We start from the raw sequence: 27,697 nt of genomic DNA, 5'->3' as shown, positions 1-27,697 counted from the left end.
AATTCAGATTTGATTTTTGGAGGTAAGAATACTTTGTAGATAGTTTTAGAGAAATTGATTTTCAGTCTCATCAATGTTGATTCTCTATTTATTGAAATGACCATATGGCTTTTATTTTTGATATGCCATGATTTTTTTTAATTTGATGAATAAGATAATGAATTTGCCTCATAGTTTCTGTCTTTTGATCTTTCATCTACTTTCATTTCTGAGTGTATTTTGGTTGATGAATAAATTAACCTATGTCATTAAATGTCACATGGTAATTTCAGCAGCTCGCCGAGTAACTGAATCCTTGATCAGTTCCCTTTGTTTTGATGTGTTCTGTTTGATGCTCCAAACTTTTGACTAATTTGGAAAATGACAGGTTAACATTTTCTACATTGATATGACCTTCTCCCAACCAAATTGATACTGGTAAACTATGCAGAATACAGTAAAGAACGTGCCCCTTCTACCTTTAGCCTGATGAGATTATAAATATATCAAATTAAGCCAGTCAACTGACTGCTAATATTTGCTTTGTAGGCTAGATGGATCTTACTCCTTTAGAATAGGTGTTGATAGGAAAAGATTCAAGGAACAGCTTGAAAGTTCGTTGACTTCTGGCTATGGAAATTTTATACTCAGATAAAACTGTCAGTGATTAGTAGAAAATATATAACAGAACTGTATTTCTGGAGCTGGCTTCTTAGCTAAGAGAAGATTATTGGCTTTGTAAGGAAGAAAATGTAGCTTTCTTGTAACCACATGGCCAGCCATACACTGTGGGAGGAGACTCCTTCTTCTTTAGAAAAGCTAAGACATCCTAAAGACATTTATGCCATTGACATGTTGCTCTAAGAAGTAGTAGACTAGAATGATTACCCTGTGTCATGAGCAAAATGTGCTGTCAGAAAAAACGAAAAAAAAACAGCCACTTCTATGTTTGAAAAATAACCTTTGTTGACAATTTTTATTTTTCTAAGGAGAACACTATCTAATGACACCAAAGCATTTGCTCAGCAACTGCTGGGAACTTAGGATCTCCTTTCTGTTTAGCTACAAATGAGCTCAGTGTTACAACAAAAATTAGAATTTTGTTTTATGAGAAGAAACACCCAAGGGTCACTTTTCATTCTGCTGAAGAAGGAAGAAAAAATATTAGGGTCTGCCCTGAGAGCTTGTAAAGGAGGGAGGGATCTAAAGGCAATCCTGTTAACCTACTTCAGGCCCACTGTACGTGTAAGAAAACAGAAAACAAGCATGTCCAAATTCACTTATGTGACTTTGGGCAGCCTGTACACTTTTGTGAATTTTTAGCTGGAGGTATTTGATGAAAGACTGCAGAACTGTTCTTTTGAGATGATCTGTATCCTCTTTTTCAATATGGGATAAATTAGACACTATGTGAAGATTCTTTTGGGTCTCCCATTCTATGTGTGTTATGATGCCAAAGCTCAAGTTCACTACTTAAACCAGTTAACCTCCACCAGCCCTTGGTGTCGGCTTATTCTTTGGACAGACTCTCACCTTGTAGGTAATCTACCATGTCACCAAGTCCTGAGGTCCATGAATTGAGATGCCCTAATTCTAGTTTAGAAAGTTCTGGTTCCATTTCTGGTCTCGTGATGGTTCTTTCCTGGCTTCCCTGTTTGTTTCTATAGCAGAGTTCAGTAGCGGAGAGGCCAAGGAGATGGGCTCTGGGAACCTCCAAGTCAGGATGGGTTTCTTTGATCTTCTATCATTTTTTTCTCAAGTACCTATTTGCTATTCAGCAACGGATTGAATTACTACTTGCAAAAAAATGCCAACCCAGAATGGTGATGCTTTAGTGGTTCTGAGTCTGGCTCTGGATTTTCGTTTGGAGAACTAATGCCTCCCACATCCTTCCGTTGGCATCTGTAGAAGCTGCATTAGGTGGCATGGCTTTTCCTGCTCAGCTTCTGAGCCAGAGCGTCATTTTCAGGAACCACATAAGCATTTCTTCCCAGTAGAAGTTCAAAGTGCTCTGGTACATAATTGCTGAGGAGCTATATTCTGAGCAAGAATAATAATTTCAGATCTTTTTTTAAACTGGGAGATCAAAGAGCAAGAATGCATGCAGATTTCTAAATACATAGCCATGGAAGATATCACAGGTAAGGATTTAAAAAAGAAACCTACAACTTTGTAGCGATTGACAGTTTCATGTTAGAATATAAAAATTGTTAATATTTAGAATATAAAAAGTTAGAATATAAAAATTGTTAATATTGTATATGTTATTGAGAAAACTGCAGAGAGTGATTTAATCTTCTGCGAGTAAATCGTTAAGAATTGTCCTAAAAACTCCTAGTCAGGGCTTTTTTGCTCAGGGCAGATAGGAGCTAATGATTGCTTCTTGGGGTAAACACTATACACTCAGACTAATTCCTGCTAATTGTCAAAGAAGAAGAGACTGGCTTCTTATCAGTAGTTTGCATTTGTGTAATGGCCCTGGTCTGTTAGTGCTGTCTACTTCACTGATAAGGAAAACACCACTTAACACAAGCAAGAAAGGGAAGCATCCTTTCCAGCATTATTTTCTTTTTAGCCTGCCTCTGAGCGGAAAAAGGCTGGTATTCTATAGGAAATACTGTGTGTCCATGGGAAAATATGGAGTAATGAGCAGAGAACACTCAATTACTCCTCAAAGTTTTATTCTGTGTATTTACTAAAGTGTGCAATAGTACGTGATTTCCAAAATGTTGAGTTATAAACAGAGTTTATACTATGGCCCATATTCAATGGACATCAAACTATTTTTTAAATTTTTTAGAGTTTTTAAACTGTTACAATAACACACAAGATTATAAATACAATGAATTCATGTAACTTGGAAGCTTGGTCAGAAATATTAGAGAAATACACCTGAAACTTACACGATATTGTAAATCAACTATACTTCAATAAAAAAAATTTTTAAGAAATATTAGAGAATTGTGTGGATCTGGAAAGTTGAAAATAATTACACATTTAAGATAGCTTCTTTTTCTTTTAACTCAAATTGTTCTTCAGTTTTATTTTGTAAGCCAATTGAATGGGTATAAATTATTGACACTGGTTTTGAAAAAGTTAGAGTAAGTTATTGATATTTACTTGATGCTTTGCAATCATTCAGTGGTTACCCCTCCAAATCAGACCATCTCTTCACATTTTGTAGAAGAATAATTTGCTAAGAAACAACATTCGAGGCTTGATTATGTGTACTTACAGTGTCTGGACAGACATGTTTTTGCTTCTCTTTGTTCCATATTTATGCCATTAGTAATGGAAACAGATCCTCTATTTGTGTGCAGTTTTGCAACTGACAAAGCGTTTTATCAAACTCTGCAGCAACCCTGCGATACCTCATTTTTGCAGCTGAGTATACTGAGGCAGGTAGCTGGACCAGAGTCCCACAGCTAGTAATTGGCAAAATTGTGTCTTGGTCCCCTGATTCTTCTCAGCTAACTCCAGGGTCATTTCACTACATTTCATCTATAAAGATCTCCTTTTAGGGAGAATTCTTTACAGTCTTACAATTTTCAACCCCAGTAACTTTAGTTATTATTATGCCTCGCATATAATAGGTGGTCATTAAAGAACTGTGAAAGGAAGGAAAAAAGGAGGGAGGGAAGGAGGGTGGGAGGGAGGAGAAGGGTTAGGGAAGGGAGGGCGGGCTAGAAAGGAGAGAGTCCAATTTCCTGGTGCAGGATTTGGGGAATCTTTTTTTTTTTTTTTTGCGGTACGCGGGCCTCTCACTGCCATGGCCTCTCCCATTGCGGAGCACAGGCTCCGGACGCGCAGGCTCAGCGGCCATGGCTCACGGGCCCAGCCGCTCTGCGGCATGTGGGATCCTCCCGGATCAGGGCATGAACCCGTGTCCCCTGCATCGGCAGGCGGACTCTCAACCACTGCGCCACCAGGGAAGCCCCCTGGCGGATCTTTAAATGGTCATCTTAGTGTCCAAATCCTTGGCTAAGTCAGAGAACTGTTCAGACTTCCCCAGAATGGTCACTAGTCCTGATCTATACTACCAAGACAGACGGGGTGGAGAGTAAAACACTCGGAAGAAATCCTCTGGTAACAAGTTAACTGCTGTACTTATACTTTCTTCCTTATAATTTTGTAATTGGTAACATCCCAAGGAAAGTGTGTTTGGGATAAAACGTTCATATAAATGATAAACTTAAAAGTAATGAAGTCACACTTATCAGTGTTCCCAATTGCTGTCCAGTTAGCACTTACTAGAAGTTGACCAACTCCCAGATTATGACAAACTAGTTACAAAGCAGAGGGAAGCAGTTTTCATTAAGGATTGAATGAGTGAGATCTATGTCACCTACTGCCAGGAACAGCTATGAAGCTCATCTTTTATATATCAAAAGCACATTCTGTTGGCAAAACTGTTAGCTTTACCCCTGATAAATTCCTGCCAGCTCCCCCAGAAAGAATGCTGTTTCCACAGTTTGGTTTGAGAACCTGCTTTGTCTGTTTCATTAATTTCTGGCAGAATTACCACACGGAAACTGACTTAGCAATACAGCGTATATAGGCCAAAGCGAAAGGATATCACTGCAAAATTTATAGATGTGCTTAGGGCTGACTGTGCACTGCGGTCAACTAAGGAGAATATATAAGGAAACTTGGCAAAAATCTGAAAGGTTCATATATCACCATCCAGATCCCAGGTTCTTCTGACAATTACAACTTATTCCTGTGCTTGGCTGTTGGTTCAGAACAGCTGTAACCCAGTTGGTCCACACTTTGTGTCACCTGGGAGATAACTGCTGCTTTGCAATTCCATGATCATTTTTGTTTTCGCTGCTACTAAAGGATAAAAGCGCTAAGCAGGATAGTCCATGACACGTAAGAGAGCTGCTACTTCATTTTCTCCAAGAATTATTTTATGATCAACTAGCCCATTCCTAGTGTCAAGTCATGATCTAAGAATTTTTCAAATGAATGTGTCATGGGCTTCCCTGGTGGCGCAGTGGTTGAGAGTCTGCCTGCCGATGCGGGGGACACAGGTTCGTGCCCCGGTCTGGGAAGATCCCACATGCCACGGAGCCTCTGGGCCCGTGAGCCATGGCCGCTGAGCCTGCGCGTCCGGAGCCTGTGTTCCGCAACGGGAGAGGCCACAACAGTGAGAGGCCCACGTACCAAAAAAAAAAAAAAAGAATGTGTCATAACTCAGAGCTGCAGGATAATTCAAAGGATAATCATATCAAGAAAAATACTTTTAAAGGACTGAAAAAAAGGGATTGTTTCTAGTTTTAACGGGCATTTCTTAATCCTACTTATTTGATAACACAAGATCAGAAAATCCAAGGAATAGGTATGATGTTTCTGTCTCTTGTCTCTGTCACAGCTAATTTTCATTGTAAGTTTGCAATTAATATGGAGGGTCTGCTTTGGCGAGGAGGGGGTTGATTTTGTTGTTTTTAATAAAAAGCCTCAGCATTTGTCCTGAAAGAGCCTGCTGCAGGGTTTGCTGCCCAGTTTGGATGAGGGGTAATTCTTAGCAGCCTGTCAGGGATTCAGGGACCACTGGGGTCTGCTTGAGGCTCAGGGCTCCTTTGCAGGAATGATGGTGACAGAACGCTGCAGGGGGTCCCCTCGGCAAAAATACTCTGCCCAATGTGTCATCCCCATAGATCCCTGTCAGCAGCTGAAACTCGTAAGCACAAAACCTTTAACATTTAAGACAAACTCTCTCCTAATATTTTTTTAAAAGCAGTCGCCATGGATGAAAATATCCATAGCACCTAAGTAAACAGTTTTTCACATGAAGATATAATATTATGTTAAAAGCTATGCTAAGTGATGTGTAGAAATTGTCTACTCCATGATTTTATAGACCAAAGGATGCAAGCTGTGTTTCCCCTCTTCCTGATAAAGATGGTAAAAGTGTAGTTGCTGGCAGAGGGTAACATCACCTCTCTCCTCTCTCTCCCTGGTTCTTTTGGTTGGGTTTGTAGACCCGAGCTGGACATCTGGAAATGCATTCTGAAAAGGACTTTGTGTTGCAATAATTTGAAAGTTGACCCAGTTCTTAATTACCCATAACAATGATTCAAGGAAAACATGCTTCTTTGAACTCTTCAGATTTCTGTTATCAAATTTTACATCTGATTGATAGATACCAAAATTAAGATTCTTCCCTACTTGTTCAGTAATCATACCTGCTATTACTCTTCGGATGCCAGTTTTGTGCCAATTCCTTTTATCTCTAGAAGAGTCCTGTAAGAGTGCCCTTACCCTGTTTTCTAAATGGGAACATTGACCCTCTGGATGGTTAGGTGACTTGCTCAAGGACACAAAGCTAGTAGGAGATGGGATTTGAACCAGATGTCTCCAAAGGGCAAATCATTTTGACTGTCCTTTGCTGTTCCTCCTGAAAGCCATGGTGAGAACAGAGAAATGGTCCCAAACATGCCATAGACAGGAGAATAAGAGACAAGAAGGGCCTCGAGTCGTTTAGAAACTGAATAATCAGATGCTCAGTATTTCAATCAGGTAGAGTAAAAATCAAGCAGAGTTAGGGTCACAATTAGGTTAAATATCAAAGCAAAATGTGCTCTTGTGAAGGAAATGAAAAAGAAAGGCAGGAGAAAATGGAAAAATACGACAGGTCAAATAAAATAAACAAAGGCATCTGAGTTTCACACGCAAATCGTAAATAGAAATTGATAAGGAAGACAAAGAATTAAAAGTCACTAAGAATGAGTCAGATAATCGACAAGAAAAACTTATGTCTGAAGATGGACTCTCTCTACCTCGGGAGAGTAAATAGAATCTTCGTTGGCTGGACATGTTGGTTTTACGTTTCATCTTGATAATGTCAGTGATAAACATTATGTTGGGAGTTAGACTGTTTGGGGTTGAGACTGAGCAGTGTTTAAGGGGCTCCCAATGCTGTACTTGGGGAGAAGTTCTGAGACCAAATGCTCTTACAGTCTCAGGACTTTGGCTTCATTTAATCCCTGCACCTAAAGGTGGAGCAATCAGTGTCAGCCTGACTTTCCAATAACTGTGAAGTTTGAAGGCAAGTGAATAATCAGATTTATCACATGAAGACATTGCCAACCAAAATTAAAACTTGTTTCTACTCCTACTTCAGAATGGATGAATTTTGCAGTGCTTTATTCTACATTGGCAGCAATGTTAGACTGTCTTTGCATTTCTTCAAAAGCGTGATGGCAATCAGACATTCAATAATATTCTTCTGAGTAGAAATTAGAATAGAATGGAAATTTTGAACAGAATGCCCCCTGATCTATACATTAATACATACTCAATTAATAATATTTTTTTCATTAGGAACAAATAAGGCACCTTGTATTTTTCTTTGCTATACATTATATCTAAAAAATATCAAGTCCATACACATATATCACATAATTTCAAAAAAAATAATTTTATTAATTAGTTGCCATTAAAAATTGATATCTACATTCAGTTGCACTGATATGAATTTATGTCATTATTTTTGAGCCTTCCTGGAAAATGTATTTTTCTTAATGACAATAGATGTTCTCTTTTCCAACTTCCTTAGAAAAAGTATTAGTTATAAGAAATGTTGAACCTGTTGCCTATTTAATTATAATTAAATTAATTAACTATAATTACCTTTTATAATTTTATTATATTTAATTACACCCAGAAAGTACTTAACGTCTTTGCTGTTATTTATTAAGCCTGAAAGTTTAGTGGAGTATGCCGTATCTTATATGAACTCTTTCTTTTAAGAGAATTTAAGATTAAAGGCTGCTTAGAAGAGGGAAAGATGGGTATAAACCTTTCCCCTTCTTTATCTTTTATCCAGCCACATCTACATCTACCACTGGGACAAGCCATCTTGTCAAGTGTGCAGAGAAGGAGAAAACTTTCTGTGTGAATGGAGGCGAGTGCTTCATGGTGAAAGACCTTTCAAACCCCTCAAGATACTTGTGCAAGTAAGAAAAGAAATCCTCTGTGTGGCTTATGTCCATGACTGCTTCTTTTAGATGATTCCATGTCTCATGATGTATCGTTGCTGCTTTTTCCAATTTCGTTGCATCCTTTGAATAATGCTGTTTTATTTTTAAAGTGTTGTGAAAAGTTCATACCATTTATCATCTTCTCTGTTATATCCAGAATGTTATTTTGCCTTTTTCAAGGTGGGTTGTTTTTTTTTTTTTTTTGCCTTCATATTTATAAAGTTGCTTTCCTCGTGGTTTTCCTCATTGTTACCTAAGAGAGATGTGCAAATATCATAGAGGTCTGGAACTTTGGATACCTACGTCTCCATCCAGTGTATGGATGAAGCTGTAAGATGATGTTCCTTTTTACCCCGGTGGTCACCTGCAAAATGAATAGGACAACTAAAAGAAGCAGAAGTGCAGAAGATTCTTTACTGACACATCTGTTACACTTGGCATTAGCTTATTCTTTTATAACTCCTTTTTAAAAATGGAATTTAGGTCGATCTCACTAATGAAAAATCAGCAACTTGCATTTGTTTGGAAATGCATTTAGTGTGTGTAGCATCATTGCATGTAGAAGGCAGAGTGTTCTTTCACGTACTACAGTTATTTATAGATATATTTAGAATGGCGCTCTCTCCAATGACCTGAGGAGTTAATGAACCATTAAGAAGTATCACAGTTATTCTCTCTCAACAGACAGAATTAAACAAAGATGTTGTCAGTAAGGTTACATTAAACATTTAAACCTTGCAGTTAAAATTAGTAGGTCTCATTAAAAAGCACGTGTTTATTGTGCCATGCATTTTTAGTCTACGCTTGATATTTAGGTTCTGTGTGGTCCATGGACTCAAATAATTTGATGTGGTAAAAGATATTTAAATATGCGGTGAAAAATACACATTTATTTTGCAGTTGACTAAGAGCTGTATCCCACTGTTCTAAAGTAGCAGTGCTTGTCCTAAATGAGAAAAAAAACATATCATCATAACAATCATCTCTGGCTCCAGAATATTACTAGCTTGTGACCCAAATGTTGACAAAGAAGAACAAGTTTGTCAGAGAGACAGATGAGTTAATAGAAAGAGCAATTAGCAAAATGAGAAAAAAGGCACAAGAAATCATTAAGAAGGCCAATTCCCTTCTACATCATGTAAATAGTATGCAAATATTTAAGTCCCTTTTCTAAGAAAGCCTTCATTGTTTGTAAGTAATAAAATGCATCTTAAAGGACATATATTTTAAAATCATAGCACCAAAAAAAATGCCATTTTGGTAGAAACGTTTTGCTGTTCCTGTGCTGATCTAGACATGGGCTATGTGTAGAATGTCTCGTGGGACCTCAGGGCTGTAAGCAAGTACCTCCCAGATCTACCTCCCAGATCTGCTTTTTTGCCCTCAACATCTCTCCTTTTAATAGAGTAGAAGCAGAGAAGACAAGTTTTGCTGGTTGTGTGGCCGATCTTATCAATGAAAACAGACAACTTATAAAAGCAGCTATAGTCTTTTATTTATTTTATTATTTTATTTTATTATTACTTTCATTATCCTTATAGTATCTTATGCTTTTATACTTTATTACTTTTGTAGTGAATAAAAGACTAGGAATCACAAGAGTAAAATTCTAATTTCAATTACTAAATATCCCTTTCATAGATATAGGTAATAGTTATAAGCCAAGATAAAGTTAATAAGTCAGAGTCTTTTCAAAGCTTTAAAGCAAGATAAAAGTGAAAGAGTATATAGAAAAAATCATTTCTTTCAGGTCTGAAGGATTTTATGACTCTCAGTGTTTATTGTTTTAAAATTAAAGATTCACTTTTTGACAACCAGTATATTCAACTCAGCATACCTATAGCAAAGAATTAAAGTTGGTCAGTTTTAGACTGGTTCTGCCAACTTGCTGTGAATACAGCCCAAACATTCCTCCCTGCACATATTTATCATAGTGTATGGGGATGACCAATTTTTTTTTAACTTTTTATTTTATACTGGAGTATAGGCGATGAACAATGCTGTGGTAGTTTCAGGTGCACAGCAAAGCGACTCAGCCATACATGTACATGTATCCATTCTCCCCCAGACTCCCCTCCCATCCAGGCGGCCACATAACATTGAGCAGAGTTCCCTGTGCTCTACAGTAGGTCCTTGTTGGTTATCCTTTTTAAATATAGCAGTGTGTACCTGGGGGATGACCAAATTTTATAGTTTCCTGTAAGATTTTCTCTATGAAAATAGAAAATACCAGAAGCTGAGAATTATAATCTGTAAAATATGAGGTGCATTTATTATATGGGTAATCCTTTATTCTGTCCTAGTCATAGACATACAACCTAATTATGTTTTAATAAATCACTTGAAAAAAACACTTAAAATTATAGTTCCTTTAAATGCTTCTCCTTTTTATTTTTATTTATTTATTTATTTATTTATTTATTTGCGGTACGCGGGCCTCTCACTGTTGTGGCCTCTCCCGTTGCGGAGCACAGGCTCCGGATGTGCAGGCTCAGCGGCCATGGCTCACGGGCCCAGCCGCTCCGCGGCATGTGGGATCTTCCCAGACCGGGGCACGAACCCGTGTCCCCTGCATCGGCAGGCGGACTCTCAACCACCGCGCCACCAGGGAAGCCCGCTTCTCCTTTTTAAACAATTGTACCCAGATTATCTATGTTTTCTCTTTTTTACTTCTTTAGAAAACATCTGAGACCACTGTATTTTAATTATAATAATGAAACATGATTATTTTTCACTGTAGCCTTTGCAAAGATTTACAAGCTGAGTGAGTATATATGATAGTTTCTGAATACCTCTTAGGAACCAGTGCAGTTATTTTCCACGTGTTAATTTCAGCTCTTCTGTGGCCCTCCCATGTCCTGTACAAAAAGTGCTATCGCCTAAGTGCTGTTCATTTGTTCCATTTTGGTATTGTGCCAACACTGGAATTTTTTTCACCCACACAGCTTTTCATTAAATTTTAAGCCCAATCCAGAAAGAAATAACTTGTTATATATTTTTCTAATCTTAAAGTGAAATGTTGTCTTCCTCCAACAGTTATTAAAGCAGCAACCCATGAATGAATATTGTTTCCCCCAAGCTAATCGTCTTCTAGTTCTCAGCAAATTGGCATTATACTTTTATTGTATCTTTTTTTTGGTAATATAATCTTTCAGAAAAGTGTTAAAGCTTACTACGAGATCTTGTGGGAAACAAAATCTTTGACATCTATGATTTTGATCAGTTTTATCCCCCTTTTGCACCATGTCTTTACTGATGCATCAGAGCAAGCCATTGATGGAAGAATTGGAATATGTTCACTATCCAAAATACGTCATGCCTTTTTTGTCAAATTTGTCTAATTGTTTTTTAATCCCTGTATTAAAAACATCTATAACAGTAAAAATAGTTTAGTCAGAAGTGAAACCAAGGCACATCATATACCATGTCTTACGATATTATATTGTTCACTGGACGACTTGAATAGAAACAGAAAACACGAAAGCGTTGCATTGGCGCATCATGGTCCTGTGTATGAAGCCAGTTCATAGTTTCCACATGGTCCATCTGTCCAGGGCAAAACGTTTCTGAAGCATGTGCCACATCATTCAAAATCAGCTTTATCCCTGGCTAAAGACATGACTCAGACACACCACAAGCACACGAGTTTCCAAGTAGTCTCTCTGGTCATCTCATCCACTGTTGTCTTTTGGGGAGTTGAAGTCGAAGACTTTACAGCAAAGCTCTTTTGTCTCTCTGTTTAGAACAAGGTGTTCCAAATGGATTAACCATATAACAGTTAAACACTTCTCTGAGGAGAGGTTTGCTGGTTACTTGGACTTCTCCTCTGGGAACTGTGCGGGAATTTCTGTGGTGTTTCTCATCTTTTATATTTCTCTTCTCTCTATAGTAACTTAAAATTTATCCTGGGGGGGGAAAAAAACAGTTACTATTCCAGATTGCATAAAGACCAGAAAAGAATCATTCCGTCTTTTACCCTCTGGTACCCCATGTAGTCACATGGTTCAAAGAAACAGGACAGTTTGAACATGACATTGTCCAGATGTTCCTCTTTGTTTTCTCCCCTTGTTCTTGTATATCTGCTCTTCTGAACAGCTTAACTTAGAGAACTATTTTGGAAGATGTTGATGTGATTTCTTTTTAATCTAAAAATGATTTTATACCAGACCGTATTTATAAACCCATGATGCTGTCCTATGGGCAGATGTGCCTTCCCCATGTGGGGATTAGAGTTTTAACCACCGATTTTGGTGAATAGTCTGAGCTCTTTCACTTCAACTCTCTGGACAGTATATTTATAACATAGAGTTAATATGTTCTCCAAACTTCTTCCCAGGGAGTCAGTGAAATTAAATGAATTCATTTCTGCTAAAGCACTTCTAACTCTGGGGAAGCAAGATTTCTTTTTCCTTATAATAAAAAATAAATGGTAGAATTACATTCTCTCTGTAGACATTGGAAAAATATATACACCTGTCTTAACAGACTGTGTTATCATATTTAATTCCCAATTCTTCATTTTATTTAACACTAGCAGTTTTTATTTGATTTGTTGGGGCCACCAGCTAGCTTTATAACTTTGCATTTGACATTCATTTAATCATGTACTATCTCTGATCATTAACTTCCTTATATGTAAAAACAGAAAACAGAAACAAAAAGCAAACAAAACATAGGAAGATGGGAGGTGCCTTTAAACATGAACTTATGATTTTGTCTATTTTTTATGAAGCCATGTAGTATATATAAGGGCCTATATTGTATTACACATTATTATTGAGATAGTTATGAAAAACATATAGCTCGAGGAGATAAAGTCACAACAAATTTGTTATAATAAATTAAACTCAGTAAATGAAATATTAATTAACATTTGTTTATAGAACAGCTACGTCTATGCCAGGCGTTTTTGAAAACACAGAGAAAACATGAAGCATGGTCGCTTGTCCCTGGGAACTTAGTCTACTTACAGAAATGGAGTAACTAAAATAGTACATCAGTTAAAGTGACTATATCCCAAGTGGTACAGTGCTGATTGTTATAGTAATGAGAATTTAAAGAAGGAAAAGGCTGGAATTAGTTGAAGACTTTATAAACATCGTCATCATTTATGGAGTTTTCTCCGTATACCAGGCAGACACTGAGGCTGCACTAATCTTCCCATGAGACCCAGTGACATGCGTAGCTAGACAAGCAGCTCCATTCTGGGAAGTAAAACAAAACAAAAAAACTAAGTTAGGCAGGAGAGTCAGTTTCTGAGCTCTGAAAGCCAGGCAGAGGACTTTGGACGTTGTGATAGCTAATCGGGCATCATAGTAACTTCTGGAGCAGGGGAGTGATACCATAAACATAGCAAGTGCTTAGAGAAAAGAGACTTCCATACAGGCTAGAGACATCTGGGGACCGGGTAAGATGAGGAGAGAAAGTCAAGACACTAGCTAAGGTTAAAGTTTTATAAAATCCTGGCATAGTGATGAGGAGGAGGATGACGATATTTATAACATATTAGTAGCTGAATTAACATAATTAAACAAGGGGGTGATGGTTCAGATTCAAGTTGTGTCCTATGGCCTCATCATCATGGCTGTAGAAGGAGAAATTTGGAATAGAGCAAAGGGATGTATTTTGGGTTAGACCTGGAGTCCAGCCAGCTCTGGAAGCGTTCGTCCTTCAGAGTGGGTGTGACACTTACCTTCTGTAACATTTGACAGGGAGAGAAACCTTTGTGAGTGGGCGGGACCCTTGTGGCTTCGATGTAGATAGTCAGCTCTTCACATGACCATGTGTTCTATGTCTTCTGTGTCCCCTTGTATCAAGACTCCTGCTATGTACTTCCTAGGTATTTATTAACTCATTTTTGACTTCGTGAAGACAGAGGAAAGCAAATCCTTTTGTTCTTATAGAAACCAGTTTGGCTGCAGTTTGGCATAAAGTCAGGTACACTAAGTGTTCTTAAGAGCTTGGTTCCTTTTTTTCTCCTGAAATCAGTTAGGCAGCCGCATGTATTTATTGATCTCCTCTAAGAGGCAAGTTCTATGCTTGTGCTCGGTATGAAGTGGTGAGCAAAATCACGTGGTCTCTGCCCTCATGGAGTCTGTAGGCTCTTGTGAGTAGCAGATGTATTTCAAGTAATTCATTTAATTATAAATGATTGGTGTGCTGAATGCTATGAAGAGAATTTAGGGAGCTAAGGGAATGTACCATGGGGGACCACAACCAGCCAGAGGCAGAGAACTCCGTCAGGGAAAAAAAGTATATGCAGCCCTCGCCTTGAGAAGCATATAGTCTATTTGAAATACAATGCACCACTTTGAAATATTTCTACTGAATGATTTAAGTCAAAAGTGAATATTTAGATGTTTCATCATAAAATGAGGCTGGAGTAGATGGAACTATAAAGTTTGGAATCGCTAAGCTGTGTGATGAGACAGGGAAAGGCGTCCTCCAGGGAGGAAAACCAAACCACAAATTAGCCGAGTCCATAAGTCATTGTGTCACAAGGACACGTAGATGCATGGGACATAGATTGAGCCCGTATCCGATGAAATTGTCTGACCCCAAAGTAAAGGATACATCAGTTAGAGTAAACAATGGCAAGGATTTTCATCTACAGATGAGCATTTCAGAACAAGCTGTACAAACAGAGCTTTGGGAAGGGCACCAGGGTTCAAACAAGGAGGGGTTAATTCATAAACACTGGCACCCTCATTAATGGGATTGTATGTCTTAGATGTTGAAAAACAACACTGGCGAGCCAGGATAACTTAGATTTTTTTTTTTCCCTCAGTATTTACCCGCGAGTCCACTGTGGCCACTCTATGTATACTGTTATCTCAAGAATTGAGAACTAGCCCCCAGATCTTAATAAAAAAGAAATGGGATGATCCATACTAGCTGAACAGTGATGGGGAGGTATAAGGTTGGATCTGAAGGAAATGTTATTGAAGGAATATATTATATTTAATATTTTCTTTAATGGTACTGAAGAAGGCATTCCCTTGAGGAAATAAATGTCTTTTGCAGATGATACCATAAAGAACACTAAAACACAAATTAGAAAAGCATATACAAACCTCAAGAAATTTCACTTCATGGTGGATAACAGAACGAAGTTCATCTTGGAAAAATGCAGAATAATAGTAACAATCCATTTGGGAGAGAATAATCTACAACACAGATACTCAGCCAGTGAGCAGGCGAGTTCTAGCCAGAATCCTGAGTGAAGGGGTGAGAAAAGTCAGCCTTGCAATGTGATACTGTAGAAAAACAAATTAGCACTGTTTGACCTGGTGTGTACACTGCCAGCTCTGGTTTACGGAGCACGAGCAAAAGTCCTTAACGTCTAACACTTAAACACACCGATAATCCTCAATATGTATCTGTTGGCATTTCCATTACTTGATATTTGTAAACATGGACATCAAAGAAATTGTTTCAGCTGTTGTACAATATGAAGGAAATACCCCAACTAGTACTGAGGTAGAGTGAAAAGAAAATAGGGGCTCTTCTTTTTTGGAAGAAAATTATCTAAAAAATTGTCTGATTATTTCATGGTAGAGTGATGACCAAATAGAGACAAAATATCGTATGTAAACCTGTTTCCCTTCTCCTGCCTGATCAAGGGAGGACCTAATGAAAATTAATGAAACCAAGAAATAAAGAAAGGAAGAGAAAGGATGTCTCAGGATGGTTTATAAATTGACCATAAATTTAAAAAACCACAAAACCATTTATAATGGCTTATAAAATTAGCAAACCCTCAATAACCAGAAGTTTCTTGGAGTTCTGGAAATATCTTTGACTATGTCTAGTGTCTCCACCAAAAACAATGAGAAATACTTTATTCAATTAGAATGTAAAAAATACACCAAGCACTAAATTGCTTCACAAAATTACATGAGTTGATGATCGATTACATAGTAAGACTATCAGGATTGTCACCATGTATTATGGTTATTATTAAGAACAGTTTTTATTTTACTGATGCTGTGCAGAAGTCTTGGTTACTAGACTGTAATGGCTTTATTAAATCCTAGGTAAGATGGTATTTCAGTAACAGGATTTAAATTTGAGGTAATAGACTTATTGTTAAAGAGTTAGAGTCTTTTCCAAATTCCAGACACAATTTTAAAGGTTTCTATTTAAGGGAGGGAGTCTATAAGGGGGATACTGGGAGCGCCTATAAAAAATTATTTGGAAGTATACAGAGGAGAGAGTCGGTCACAAACTATAAAAATAAAAGCCGGTTATTGAGCTGTACCTGGCAAATCAATTGACTGTGAGAGTCTCCTTAATACAGTCCTTTACTGGACACTGCAGTCTGATCCTCAATCAGGTTCAGCTTAACTAACACTTTATGAGAGTCCTTCATGAGCCAGGCTAAACGTTAGAGCTCTAAAATGATCAGAGTGTGGTCAACGTCCTCACAAAGAGGTAATCACGAGACAGAGAGGTGAGAAGAGTGGAAGAGATCAGGGCAGCGTGCAATGTGAGCGCCAAATAAGGAATCCTTCTCCCAGGGTGTGGATGTGTGGAAGTGAGGATATGGCACTCAGGGAAGAGTTGATCCTAGTTGGAAGAGATGCTGCTTCAGTTCAGACAAAACTGGCTATGAGGGGACTTCCTTGGTGGCGCAGTGGTTGAGAGTCCGCCTGCCGACGCAGGGGACACGGGTTCTGCCCCGGTCCGGGAGGATCCCACATGCCACGGAGCGGCTGGGCCCGTGAGCCATGGCCACTGAGCCTGCACGTCCGGAGCCTGTGCTCCGCAACGGGAGAGGCCACAAAAGTGAGAGGCCCGCGTACTGCAAAAAAAAAAAAAAAAAAAAAAACCGTCTGAGTTTTCATCTCACGAAGAACAAATATAGAACAAAGATAGTTTATCATGTTAAGAGCAAATACTAAAATTAAAAAATATATATTTCCATCTTCTAATCTGATCAGTAAAACAAACGGTATATATAGTTTTGGAGCTACAATAGGGCCTCGGTTCTTATTCAAACAGATTCTTCTAAGACATAAAATTCTTGGAAGGTGCTCAGACTCGTGCCAAAGAATATTGTTCAAAATCAGATTAAATTGACCGTACTCTTATCTCTGAAGAAAGCGATAGATTGGGGTGCTTAAAGTACAGTGCTAATAAAGAAATACGTCAGCAGCCAGTCCGCCTATTCTTTTAGAAATAATTCCATAGAATTTAATCAGAGCCTACAGATCAGGTGCATTTCCATTTGCATATGCTTCCTCCACCCAGTCAATGCAGTCTGCAGTTTGCTTGTGCAGAAACTGTTTCCACTTCCTTCCATCTGATTTGGTAAGAATTCTAGACATCCACAAAAGTTACATAATGATTATAGCCACTGAACCCTTGAATTGCTTAGGAATAGGTATTTGAAATTTATTTTGCCTTCAGATTGTCTTAAAAATCCATTCTGTCAGAAATTTATTGGTTAAGTTCTCGAGTCCTCCCTGACTGATAATACATTCAGAAGAAATGATGTCTGTGTTTTTGCACAGTGATTCCATGTGTGAGGGTGATTCCCAGAACCTTCGTGGTAAGAGAAACCTTTGATAATCACTTAGTTAAATCCTTTCATTTTATCCCTGAGGACAGCTGAGGCCCAATGAAGCCAAATGGGCTTCTCACATGCAAGCAGCAAGATTCTGTGATGCCAGGGTAGAGGGCCTTTTGGAGGTCAGGACCCCTGACATCCTAAACTTTAATGTACAAACAGATCTCTTAGGGATCTTGTTCAAATACAGATTCTTATTCAGTAGTTATGGATGGGAGCCTGAGATTCTACGTGTCTACTAACAAGATTCCAGGAGATGCTGGTGCTATTGGTCCTTGGACCCCACTTTGAATAATAATAAGGCTTTTACGCTAAGAAAATCCATCTAAGTGAAGGTAAACAGTAGTGAAAGGAGAGTTCTGGTTCGGTTATAGCTGATAATTCCAAAAAGGATTGGCATACCTTAAGCAGATCTTGTGTTACTGCACCAAATATTCTATTGATACATCATCTTATGACAGAGATAATGCTAGTTTCCTAGGAAACATCATCTCAGGAGTTTGTACAAATTAGAAAATTGATTGGGTAAGATTTTTGATCCCCTTCATCTAGTTGTCCTGTGCCCGGTGATCTCAAAAGTGTCATCCTAGATGCATAAATGGCAGTCTTCTAATAAATGTGTTTCTTCTCTTAAGGGACTCATGATTTCTCTGCTATTTGTTAATTTCATGATCCTTAAATAATACGTGCATTTCTTACCTCTAATGGTTCTCTCTCCTTCTCTTCTCTTCTCACACACACACATACCATATTCACATATCTCATACCATGTTCTTTGTATGAAACAAGTGGATTATTGTGTGATCAAATTAAGAATTTAAATTTTTAAGATGAAGTGGTCATTATAGAATATATTCTTAGTTCTGAAATTACCTACTTAATTATAGTGTATGTCTATATGGATTTATATAGTCCTGGTTCAGAAACAAATACACAAATAAAAACCCCATGTAGGGCTTCCCTGGTGGCGCAGTGGTTGAGAGTCCGCCTGCCGATGCAGGGGATGCAGGTTCGTGCCCCGGTCTGGGAGGATCCCACATGCCGCGGAGCGGCTGGGCCCATGAGCCATGGCCGCTGGGCCTGCACGTCCAGAGCCTTGCTCCGCAGCGGGAGAGGCCGCAGCGGTGAGAGGCCCGCGTACCGCAAAAAAACAAAACAAAACAAAAAACCCATGTACTTCAAAAATTTTTATGTCAAATAAGTTATATGGAAAACAAGTTTCCATATATTTTTCTTAAATTACCTGTGAAGGCACTCTTATTGAAGCATGTAGAATGACATCTTCATGAGAAATGACCCAACCTTACAGGTTACAGTTCTTATTTCTGTATTTCTCTAGGCAGATCTTCCTCTACTCATTGAAGCAAAAATATTATAAATGAAAATAACCAGTTCATTAAAAAAAATATTTTGGAGAATTGAAAAAACTATATCAATATCAAGATGTTTGTTGTTAAGCTTGTGGCCTCTCCCTTTGCGGAGCACAGGCTCCGGACGTGCAGGTTCAGCGGCCATGGCTCACGGGCCTAGCCGCTCCGTGGCATATGCGGTCATCCTGGACCGGGGCAGGAACCCATGTCCCCTGCATCGGCAGGCGGACTCTCAACCACTGTGCCACCAGGGAAGCCCCCGATATTATTTTTAATGATCATAATTATACTTTGTTTACCCAAGTACTTATAGGGCTGAAAATCTGGAACTACTAGTATTTATTCTTACAAGCCATTCTTCATGAAATGGGTGAAGTAGATGTACCAAATCATTTGAGAACAGTGCCATTTTTTGGCACTGAATTTGGCTTTAAGGGAGATGAAAAAAAATCAACCTTATATTAGCAAAAATGAATCGTTTTATTCACATCTCTTTGATGCCCAAAAGATGGTGTTTATTTTTATTTACTCTGGAGAGGAAAGGGTTGTAAGTAAATCATGAGGTGTGTGCATGATGGTTATGGCCTAGATGAACTATTACTAATAATCATGGCTATGGTTGTGGAGCACCTGTAAGAGGGATATTGGTGTCCTGGAACTTTTTGATGACCCTAGTTATTAGAGTATGATACTGGGTAAAATGAATCCATTCTGAAATGCTTGAGTTACTGGAGCGACAGCAACAAAAGGAGCAATTGTAAAGGGTTCCCATATTTAGGCACAGCCCCATCACAAGACTTTAAGAACAGTATTCTACCGGGATTCTGGAATTTTGATAGGCAAATGTATATGAGTGAGTACAATGTAAATTTTATACAGTTTCCACACAACTTACCCTAAATGCAAAATGACATTTATTAAATACTTCAGTAGAGGAATAACTGTTTAAAGTTTAGAAGTGTATTTGCCTTTGACTTGGGATAATTGGATGAAGTGAAATTTGTACTAATAAAGATCTGCCTCTTTCGTTCACCATTAAAAATAAGACCTAATTTGTAATATCTTTAAAACAAAAAGAGACGTAGTTTTTCTTGTCAGTAATCACTAGAGTGTGAAAGTGCTTGACTTCTATTGTAGTTTGTTGATGTCACCTATAAAGACACCTATGAAATGAAGTACAAAACTGTGTCTACAAAAGAAAAAGCTCAGAATCATTTAAACAATAAAAGATGGTGGATGGAACCTTATAAGCGCTTACCAAAACCAGTGTTTTAACATAGTGAGTCTATTGATCAGTGACAACTTCAGAAATGCCCAAGGGAAAATGACTTAGCTGCCCAGAACTTGCCACTTCTTTTCAACTTTTCAACCTCACTCTAGTTAAATTTCAGTTAACTGATTTTATGAAGACTGAAGCAAACAACAGAAATATATAACCCACAGTTTTCATGGGACATGGTTTTCTAAATGTTTTGTCTTCTCCTTTCTTTTATGTTGTTCAGCTACCAGGTCATTTGTAGGAGTCTCCATACTCCATAGGAGGAAAATTGCCAGTCTGAAAGTTCAGTGTCTTTAGCGTTCGATTGCTTATTACATTTTTACCCTCTAGGTGCCAACCTGGATTCACTGGAGCGAGATGTACTGAGAATGTGCCCATGAAAGTCCAAACCCAAGAAAGTATGTTAAAATAATCTGAAATTTGCTTTCTCCCCCAAACTACAGCAACAATTACTACCACTTGGTGGTTTTACAACTCAGTTGTGACTGATTCCTTTTGTTCTAGTTATGGTTTAACCACTCAGGGCATAAACCCATTCAATGAGACCTTGTTTAACTGTGTCTCAACACAGACCCCAAAGGTCATCAATTTTATAAAAGAATGACCCACCAGGATGGTCAGCGATGCTGGTGATCATGGCGGGCCAGCCAACCAGAACTCCTTTCCTTCCAACATTTTGGACCAATGCTGTCAAATAGAAAACCTAGTTAAAGAAAACATCTGCTTTCACTTCAAGTGACTCCCTTTGAGAGAATGCAGTCACTTAAAATGCTGGGATCTTTCTCTCATTTTTGTCCAAATTTTTAACCCTTTGGGGGAAATGCCAGAGTCTAAAAGCCATGATTAGGACAAAGACTCAGTTCCTGAGGGTGAACTCACCAAGTTCAATCAAATGTCACTGAAGGAGCTTCTTTCTAGCATATATTCACCTCTTCTCTTTTTCTCTGTTTTTTCTACCATTGTTTTTTTGTTTCTTCTCTCAGGTGCCCAAATGAGTTTACTGGTGATCGCTGCCAAAACTACGTAATGGCCAGCTTCTACAGTACGTCCACTCCCTTTCTGTCTCTGCCTGAATAGGAGCATGCTCAGTCGGTGCTGCTTTCTTGTTGCTGCATCTTCCCTCAGATTTCACCTAGAGCTAGATGTGTTTTACCAGGTCTAACATTGACTGCCTCTGCCTGTCGCATGAGAACATTAACAAAAGCAATTGTATTACTTCCTCTGTTCATGACTAGTTGGCTCTGAGATACTCATAGGTGTGTGAGGCTCCGATGTTTCTGAAATTGATCTTGAATAATGTGATATAAAATGATAGTCTATATCACACAGTGCAATGATAATAAAGGCATTTAAAAGTCTCACTTTTATTGATAAAATAAAATCATTCCACTGGACAGTCCATCTTCTTTATAAAATGACCCCCTCCTGAAAAGGACGTTCGCTAAGTTGTAACCAGTACACACTTGAAATGATGGTAAGTTCATTTCGGTTCAGAATGTGTTATTTCTAACAAATAAACAGAATAAAAAGAGTGCAGATGTTTCTCTTCATTAACCAAACAGTTTGCATTTAAGTTTAAAAAAAGCACTGAGCAGGAAAATTAAAAACAAACAAACATTTTACAGCAAAGGAGATAGCCAGGCTTCTATTGACCTTGTTTAGGAAAAAAGTGATTCGGGTCTAAATGATTTTTAGATGAATTGTTAAATCATTTATTTATGTTATTCTAGTTTCACTAATAATTTTAGGAAAATTGTTTTTTAAAAATATTTATTAGTTACTTTGAAATATCACAGTTCACTGCTAGATATATATTTTTAAATGAGAACTGGGAAATTTTGATCGATTTCTGTGGCTTCAAGAAGTCTTGGACATCATTCCTAAAAGACCCAATTCACATTGTATATTGCACGGATAACTAAACTATGTATTTCTCCTGCTTTTGTGAACGAGGACTATAACTTTTAAATCTGGAGCTTTCAAAGCATTATATTTAAAATGGATTCCATATAGTTATCCATTTAGATCAAAGGTTGACAAATTTTTTTCTGTAAAGGATCAGATGGTACATACTTTTGTGTTTGCAGACCATACCATCAGTGTCATAACCACAGAAAACTTGGCCACTGTAGCACAAAAGCAGTCATAAACTATGCATGAACTCATAAGCATGGCTGTGTACTATTGAAACTTTATTTACAAAAGCATCGTAATGGATTTGTCAACCTCTGATTCAGATTGTCAATTTCTCACCCCAAGAAATATTTCACATAGCGTATTAGGGTATAAATTCATGTAACACAAGAAACAGTGATAGCAATTGGTCATTTGGGGGCTCTAAAAGAATGAGATTTGACTCTTACTTGTATACATGCAAAGAATAAGATTCTGTTCCTTATGTTAACAGACATGGAAGAATAAAGAAATTTCATATGCATTATGGGGAGATTAGGCCCATACTATTCAAACTTTTTCTTTTTTTAGTGAGGTGGTACTTATTATGTATTTACAAAGGCTACAGATCAAAAATTGTGTTACAGACCATTTTATGTTGTGAAAAATTGGTAAATTGGCATTGCTAAATTTTCAAACACGGTCTCCCCTTTATTCAGAATCTTTAAATAAAATGCCTTTAGTGGACAGAATTGTTCTCTCTACAGCTGTAGAATATTGTTACAAAGGTAGATAAGATAGAAAGTAAAAACAGAATGTAAAAGTAGAATTTTACTTAATATAGTTTCCTTTTAGAAATGTGTTTGTATTCAAATGACATAGACTTAGCAAATCCATGTGACTGTGTAAATTCAATACAATTATATTTTAGAATTTAATGAAAATTCTGAACATGTGCATTATACTTAAATTTTTGGAATATCATTGTGCACTGAAAGCAATGTTGAAGTACCAGATAGAGAAAAGCATTACAAAATGAAGATATTCCCCCAAAATGATAATGCAGTGAGATCTGACGGTAATAACCTGAGAAAATGTTCTCAGTTTCTCTTTTAGACCATTTTCTCTTTCTTAAGATATAATTTTAAAATAGCTACTGTGTATTTAATCTGAGTGTGATTCCTTGAATAAATTCTTTAGTAAGCTTTCAGTGGCACTTTTGGAAGATGTCCAGGAAAGCAGCGTTCATTTTTAACCTGATTTAACAAAGATTGATAGGAAGCACATTTATAAACAAAATCTGTAGCGACTCTGCATCAGCGCGGCCTCATGTCTGGAAAAGCAAGAGCTTCCAATCAGAAACTGCTTTCCAAAATTGTCTTGCCCAGAGTTAATTTTCTAACTTCCATGTCTTACATTCTCAATTTTTATTTCTGCAGACCTTCACATAGAAGGCAGGAAAATAAATGTTTGCTGCTCTGAGAACTTTATGTTCAAGTAGCAATGAAGGCTACACAAAAACTAAAAAGTGTTGCCACCATGGTAATGTTTAAAATTTATTTATTGGTGTTCATAAAGTTTGAAATGCATAACATACATTTTAAAAGAAAAGATATTCCCCAGCTTCAAAGAGAAACATTGTTCAACTTACCAAGCCACATTTTCAGTTGAAGAATCACATTCTAAAAGAATGTACAATTTTTTAAATGCTTATTAACATGTAACTTACATTATTAGGATTTAATACAGTTTGTCTGGTCAGGGTGTCCTATGGGACATTTATTGATTTATAAAAACTGATTTAAAATATGAAAGAAAGGAACACATGTATATTTTATAGAGCATCCTTGAAGGAAGCCTTTTTCCTTGAAATAAAACATATTTATAATACTTTCTAGGAAAATATTGTCAAGGTTAGTCAGCTTCAAATTTCACCCTTCTTGACACAGAATTCCTACTTGAAAGGATTGTGTTCATCATTTTGTGTGTGTGTGTGTGTGAGAGAGAGAGAGAGAGTGCGTGTGTGTCTCTGTGTGTGTGTGTGTGTGTATATATATAGAGAGAGAGACAATTGATAATCAATTTATAGATGTTATAGAAGAAAAGCACTCACAGCTTCAATAGTTACAGGCAGTATGGAGCAAATAGGTCATGTATAAACTAACATTTTAAGGAAGTAATTATAGAATAGCCCAAATTATAGACTATTTTAAAAGAGTACAATTTTAGAACTTGTAGGCATATTCTCAGAATGAGTAAACTTAGCCTTAAAAGTATTTTTGAACCATAGGTTACTAGTGCCTAAATTATTTGTGTTGACTTTTCTAAATGTTTTAAAAACTCTCTGAAGTTATTAATTTCTTTATCAAACATGTGTATCTTGCTGAAAGTAGAATAAAGACACACTCAACCTATGACAAAATTATCATTAACTCCAGCTGAGCGTTAGTGAGATTTCACTGTGTGTGTTTTTGTGAATGAATCAATACTTGCTCATGGCATATGGAAGCTTGGAAGGAAGGAGAGAGTTTCCTATTACATTTCGAAGGGCTCAGTGGCAATATGGGTTGGTATATGTGAAAAAAAAATCTACATTTGTAAAGGTAAGTCGAAAATTAGAAGTCAGACGCTAAATTGTTCCCATTTAGAAATGACATTGACAGGACCCCTCTAGAAACCTCAGAGGGGCAGAAAGTCAAGAGGACACATACCTCTTTGAGATTATTTGCATAAGGAGACCCAAGATATTAAGGAATAAAACCCTGAATGTCTTCAAATTTAACAGAAATTATCATTGCATGTATGGACCATTTCAATTTTTAAAAAAGTTGTTTTCTTGTTCTTTTCTCTAATGCAATTGAAATTTTAAATTAACCTATAGGTTAATCAGTTTTCTTCAAACTATTATAAAATCCTAAAACAAAGGATTAGCGAGTCAATATTTAATAGTTTCTGAAGACTCTTAGATTTAAATTAAGTTTTTTATATTGCTTACTGCACAGCAGGAAATCACATGTAGAAAAGGAAACTAAATTGTTTACAGTAACCTTCGTGTTTTTGAATTACTAATTTAATTTGAAAAATGGAGTGGCTAGGCAGAAGTTCAATAGGAAACACATGATATGTAATAAGCCTAAGCCAACATTAGATTAAATAGAAAAGATAGAAAGTAATGACCTCTTCAGAAAATGAAAAGTGTTTGTGTATCCTACTTGTCTTGACTCACAATGAAAGAAATGTAGCCACCAATAGTAAAAATAAATTAGAGTAGTATTTGCTATGGGACTAGTGTGACTGATGCATGCTTCCTCTGCTTGTTTCCTTGTTAGGGCTTATAGCCAGAAGAGATTCCAATTTTAAGTACCAATTTCCCTTTGAATTATTGAAATTGGAGCTGCCTGATATGAATGACTTCCCATGAAATGAAATTAGAGTTAGGCTCACAGACTTACCTATAAAACTGTAAATGCAGTAATATGTATGCATGAGCATGCTACTAATTTCATTGAAGACTTAACCAAGCTTTCTATGCAACTAATATAGATAATTAGCAGTGTTCACGTAGGCGTGGAATCATGATTCTCTTTTCTGGAAAGAGTTTCTGTAGTTATCTCTTGATTTTAACCCTTAAATTATTACTGACGTAGGAGGAAAAGGCAAGAGATGGAGAGGGTTCTAGGGAGAAAAATTGAGTCACTTTCTCATGTAAATGTGTAAGGAAATTTATTATCAGTTCTTCGGAAAATGAATTTTGGTATCTTGATGTTCCGAAGTTTATATGGAGGAAACAAATGGGGGGAAAAAATGTCAATTTGTCAAATTGAATGTTGCACAGAGGCAAGAGAAATTCGTTTGGATTGGAAAAAGTGGTTAATTTTCCTGTGAACATTGTGCAACCAAAGTAACCCTACATCCTCTGGCTTTAAATTTATGAAAAATGTAGGTGATTTGCCTGAGTACCCTGGACTCAAGGCAAAGGGAACTCACTGTTATATAAAGTGCCTCTTTATCATTGTTACTAGATGCACTATCTATATATCTATATCATCTATATATAGAGATATAGATTTTTTAAATCTAGGAAACTTCATTTTCTTAAGAGGTGGCAAGTTTTTTTAAAATCTAAATTCTTGATATATCCCAGGAGCTATCAGAGTTTTGAGGGCCGTGAAATTAATCAGAAGTAAACCTACATCCATGCAGTAAGTGGCCCAAAGTAAATCTCCAGATACGTCTGTTCCCCAAGCTGTTGAACCCCTCTGCTGTTGGCCGACATACTTCATGTCTCCTTTATTCCACAGGGTCACCCTGTGAGGCATTTATCAATATCGTAAGCATTTTGTCAACAAGAAATTAACTTGTCCAAAGTCACTGAACAGGTAAATGGCAGAGAAAGGACCTGAAACGAGGATGACTCCAAACATACTTAGCTCCTCTTTCCCTTCTCTCTATGAGGAGCTTTGCTCATGTCCAAACTGATGCTTCTGTAAGAGAAATACCCCTCTACCGCATGTTTTCAAACTTTACAGATGCCTTGTCATATTTTGGGGGCTGTCCTGGTACCTCTCTAATCAGTGACCAAGGGAAGAAAGAGAGACCACAGAACCCCTCTGTTTTCATCCCGCCCCTCCTTCCCACCTGCCTCTCCACCACCCACGCACAAATAAGGAAATCCTGAAGGGCTGCACATGATGAAATTTGGTTAACAACTTTTTGTTTCAAGAATGGAATGTGTCCTTTCCAGAGGTTTTTGGTTTTTTTCTGTTTATTTGTTTGTTTTGTTTTTTTTGGCCCCATTTTGTCACTTGAGCCTGTGCAGGTTCTGCTGGTCCTGCAATCCCGGCCCCTCCTTAGTCAGGTCTGCCAGGACTGTGGGCTGTGAGCACACAACTTTGAGTCCCTTTCCCTGGGCAGCCCTGCAGTTTCCCTGGGTGCCTGTGCCCTTCAACTGCCATCTGGGCATTGGAGCTAAGCACTGGGAAGTGATCATCTAATTGGCTCTTCGTGATTTGAAGAAGTAGTAAATTAAATTTAACTAAAGAACCCAGGAATTGCATCCTCCCCCGCCTCTTTTTTCTTTTCTTTTTCTTTTTTTTTTTTTAACCAATTGAAAAAGTGAGGCATTCAGAGCCGTCCTATGCCACACAGGAATTATATGGAAAACTGGAAGCAGGCTCCAGTGCCCCAGTGCCCTGTCTGGCTTTTTGAGCAGAAATGTTTGCTCCTTGTCATGTAAGTGGTGGAGAGAGTAGAAGGTTTGGAGAAAAGGAAATAATTTTTAAAAAATAACTAAAGCAACAAGAAATATTAGAGCATAGCTATATAAATCCATTGTGATGAAATTTTCCAACCAAATTACTTGGCTTCACTTCCTAGCTCTGCCACTGTGTGTCTTTGGGCAAAACAATTTCACCTCCCCGGAACTTCAAGTCTGCCTTTTGAAAAGAGAAGAATGAAATAATGCCAAATGCCGTCTCTGATGATAAATACAAATAATGAATACAAATAATGAAATAGCATAGAGGAGAGTTCGGCCATACAACTTCTCCCTCAGTAAGGTCTTTTAAGGGTTAATAAAGACACAGTGTGCTGGTATTTGCGCACCTCTTAAAAGAGAAGT

The 27,697-nt window shown here is 37.5% G+C and overlaps 1 protein-coding gene across 9 annotated transcripts in view; it reads left to right on the top strand.

Annotated features, from left to right (window-relative positions):
• Positions 1 to 27,697, top strand: part of NRG1 (neuregulin 1) — a gene marked incomplete at its 5' end in the record, with an annotated part of 1,032,208 nt that overhangs the window by 990,177 nt on the left and 14,334 nt on the right. For 6 of the 9 annotated variants that reach the window (XM_081221162.1, XM_081221161.1, XM_081221159.1 and 3 more), the window contains 2 exons: positions 7,811 to 7,940; positions 21,168 to 21,226. In XM_081221162.1, coding sequence (XP_081077288.1) covers positions 7,811 to 7,940; positions 21,168 to 21,226 — 189 coding nt within the window. Of the gene's footprint in view, positions 1 to 7,810; positions 7,941 to 20,514; positions 20,583 to 21,167; positions 21,858 to 27,697 lie in introns of those variants that run through there. The other 3 variants (XM_081221160.1, XM_081221163.1, XM_081221165.1) reach the window with 2 other exon arrangements.

Source organism: Mesoplodon bidens (genome assembly GCF_964165515.1).
Source record: "Mesoplodon bidens genome assembly, chromosome: 20".
NCBI classification, from domain to species: domain Eukaryota; kingdom Metazoa; phylum Chordata; class Mammalia; order Artiodactyla; family Ziphiidae; genus Mesoplodon; species Mesoplodon bidens.
This window is presented reverse-complemented; position numbering and strand designations above follow the sequence as displayed.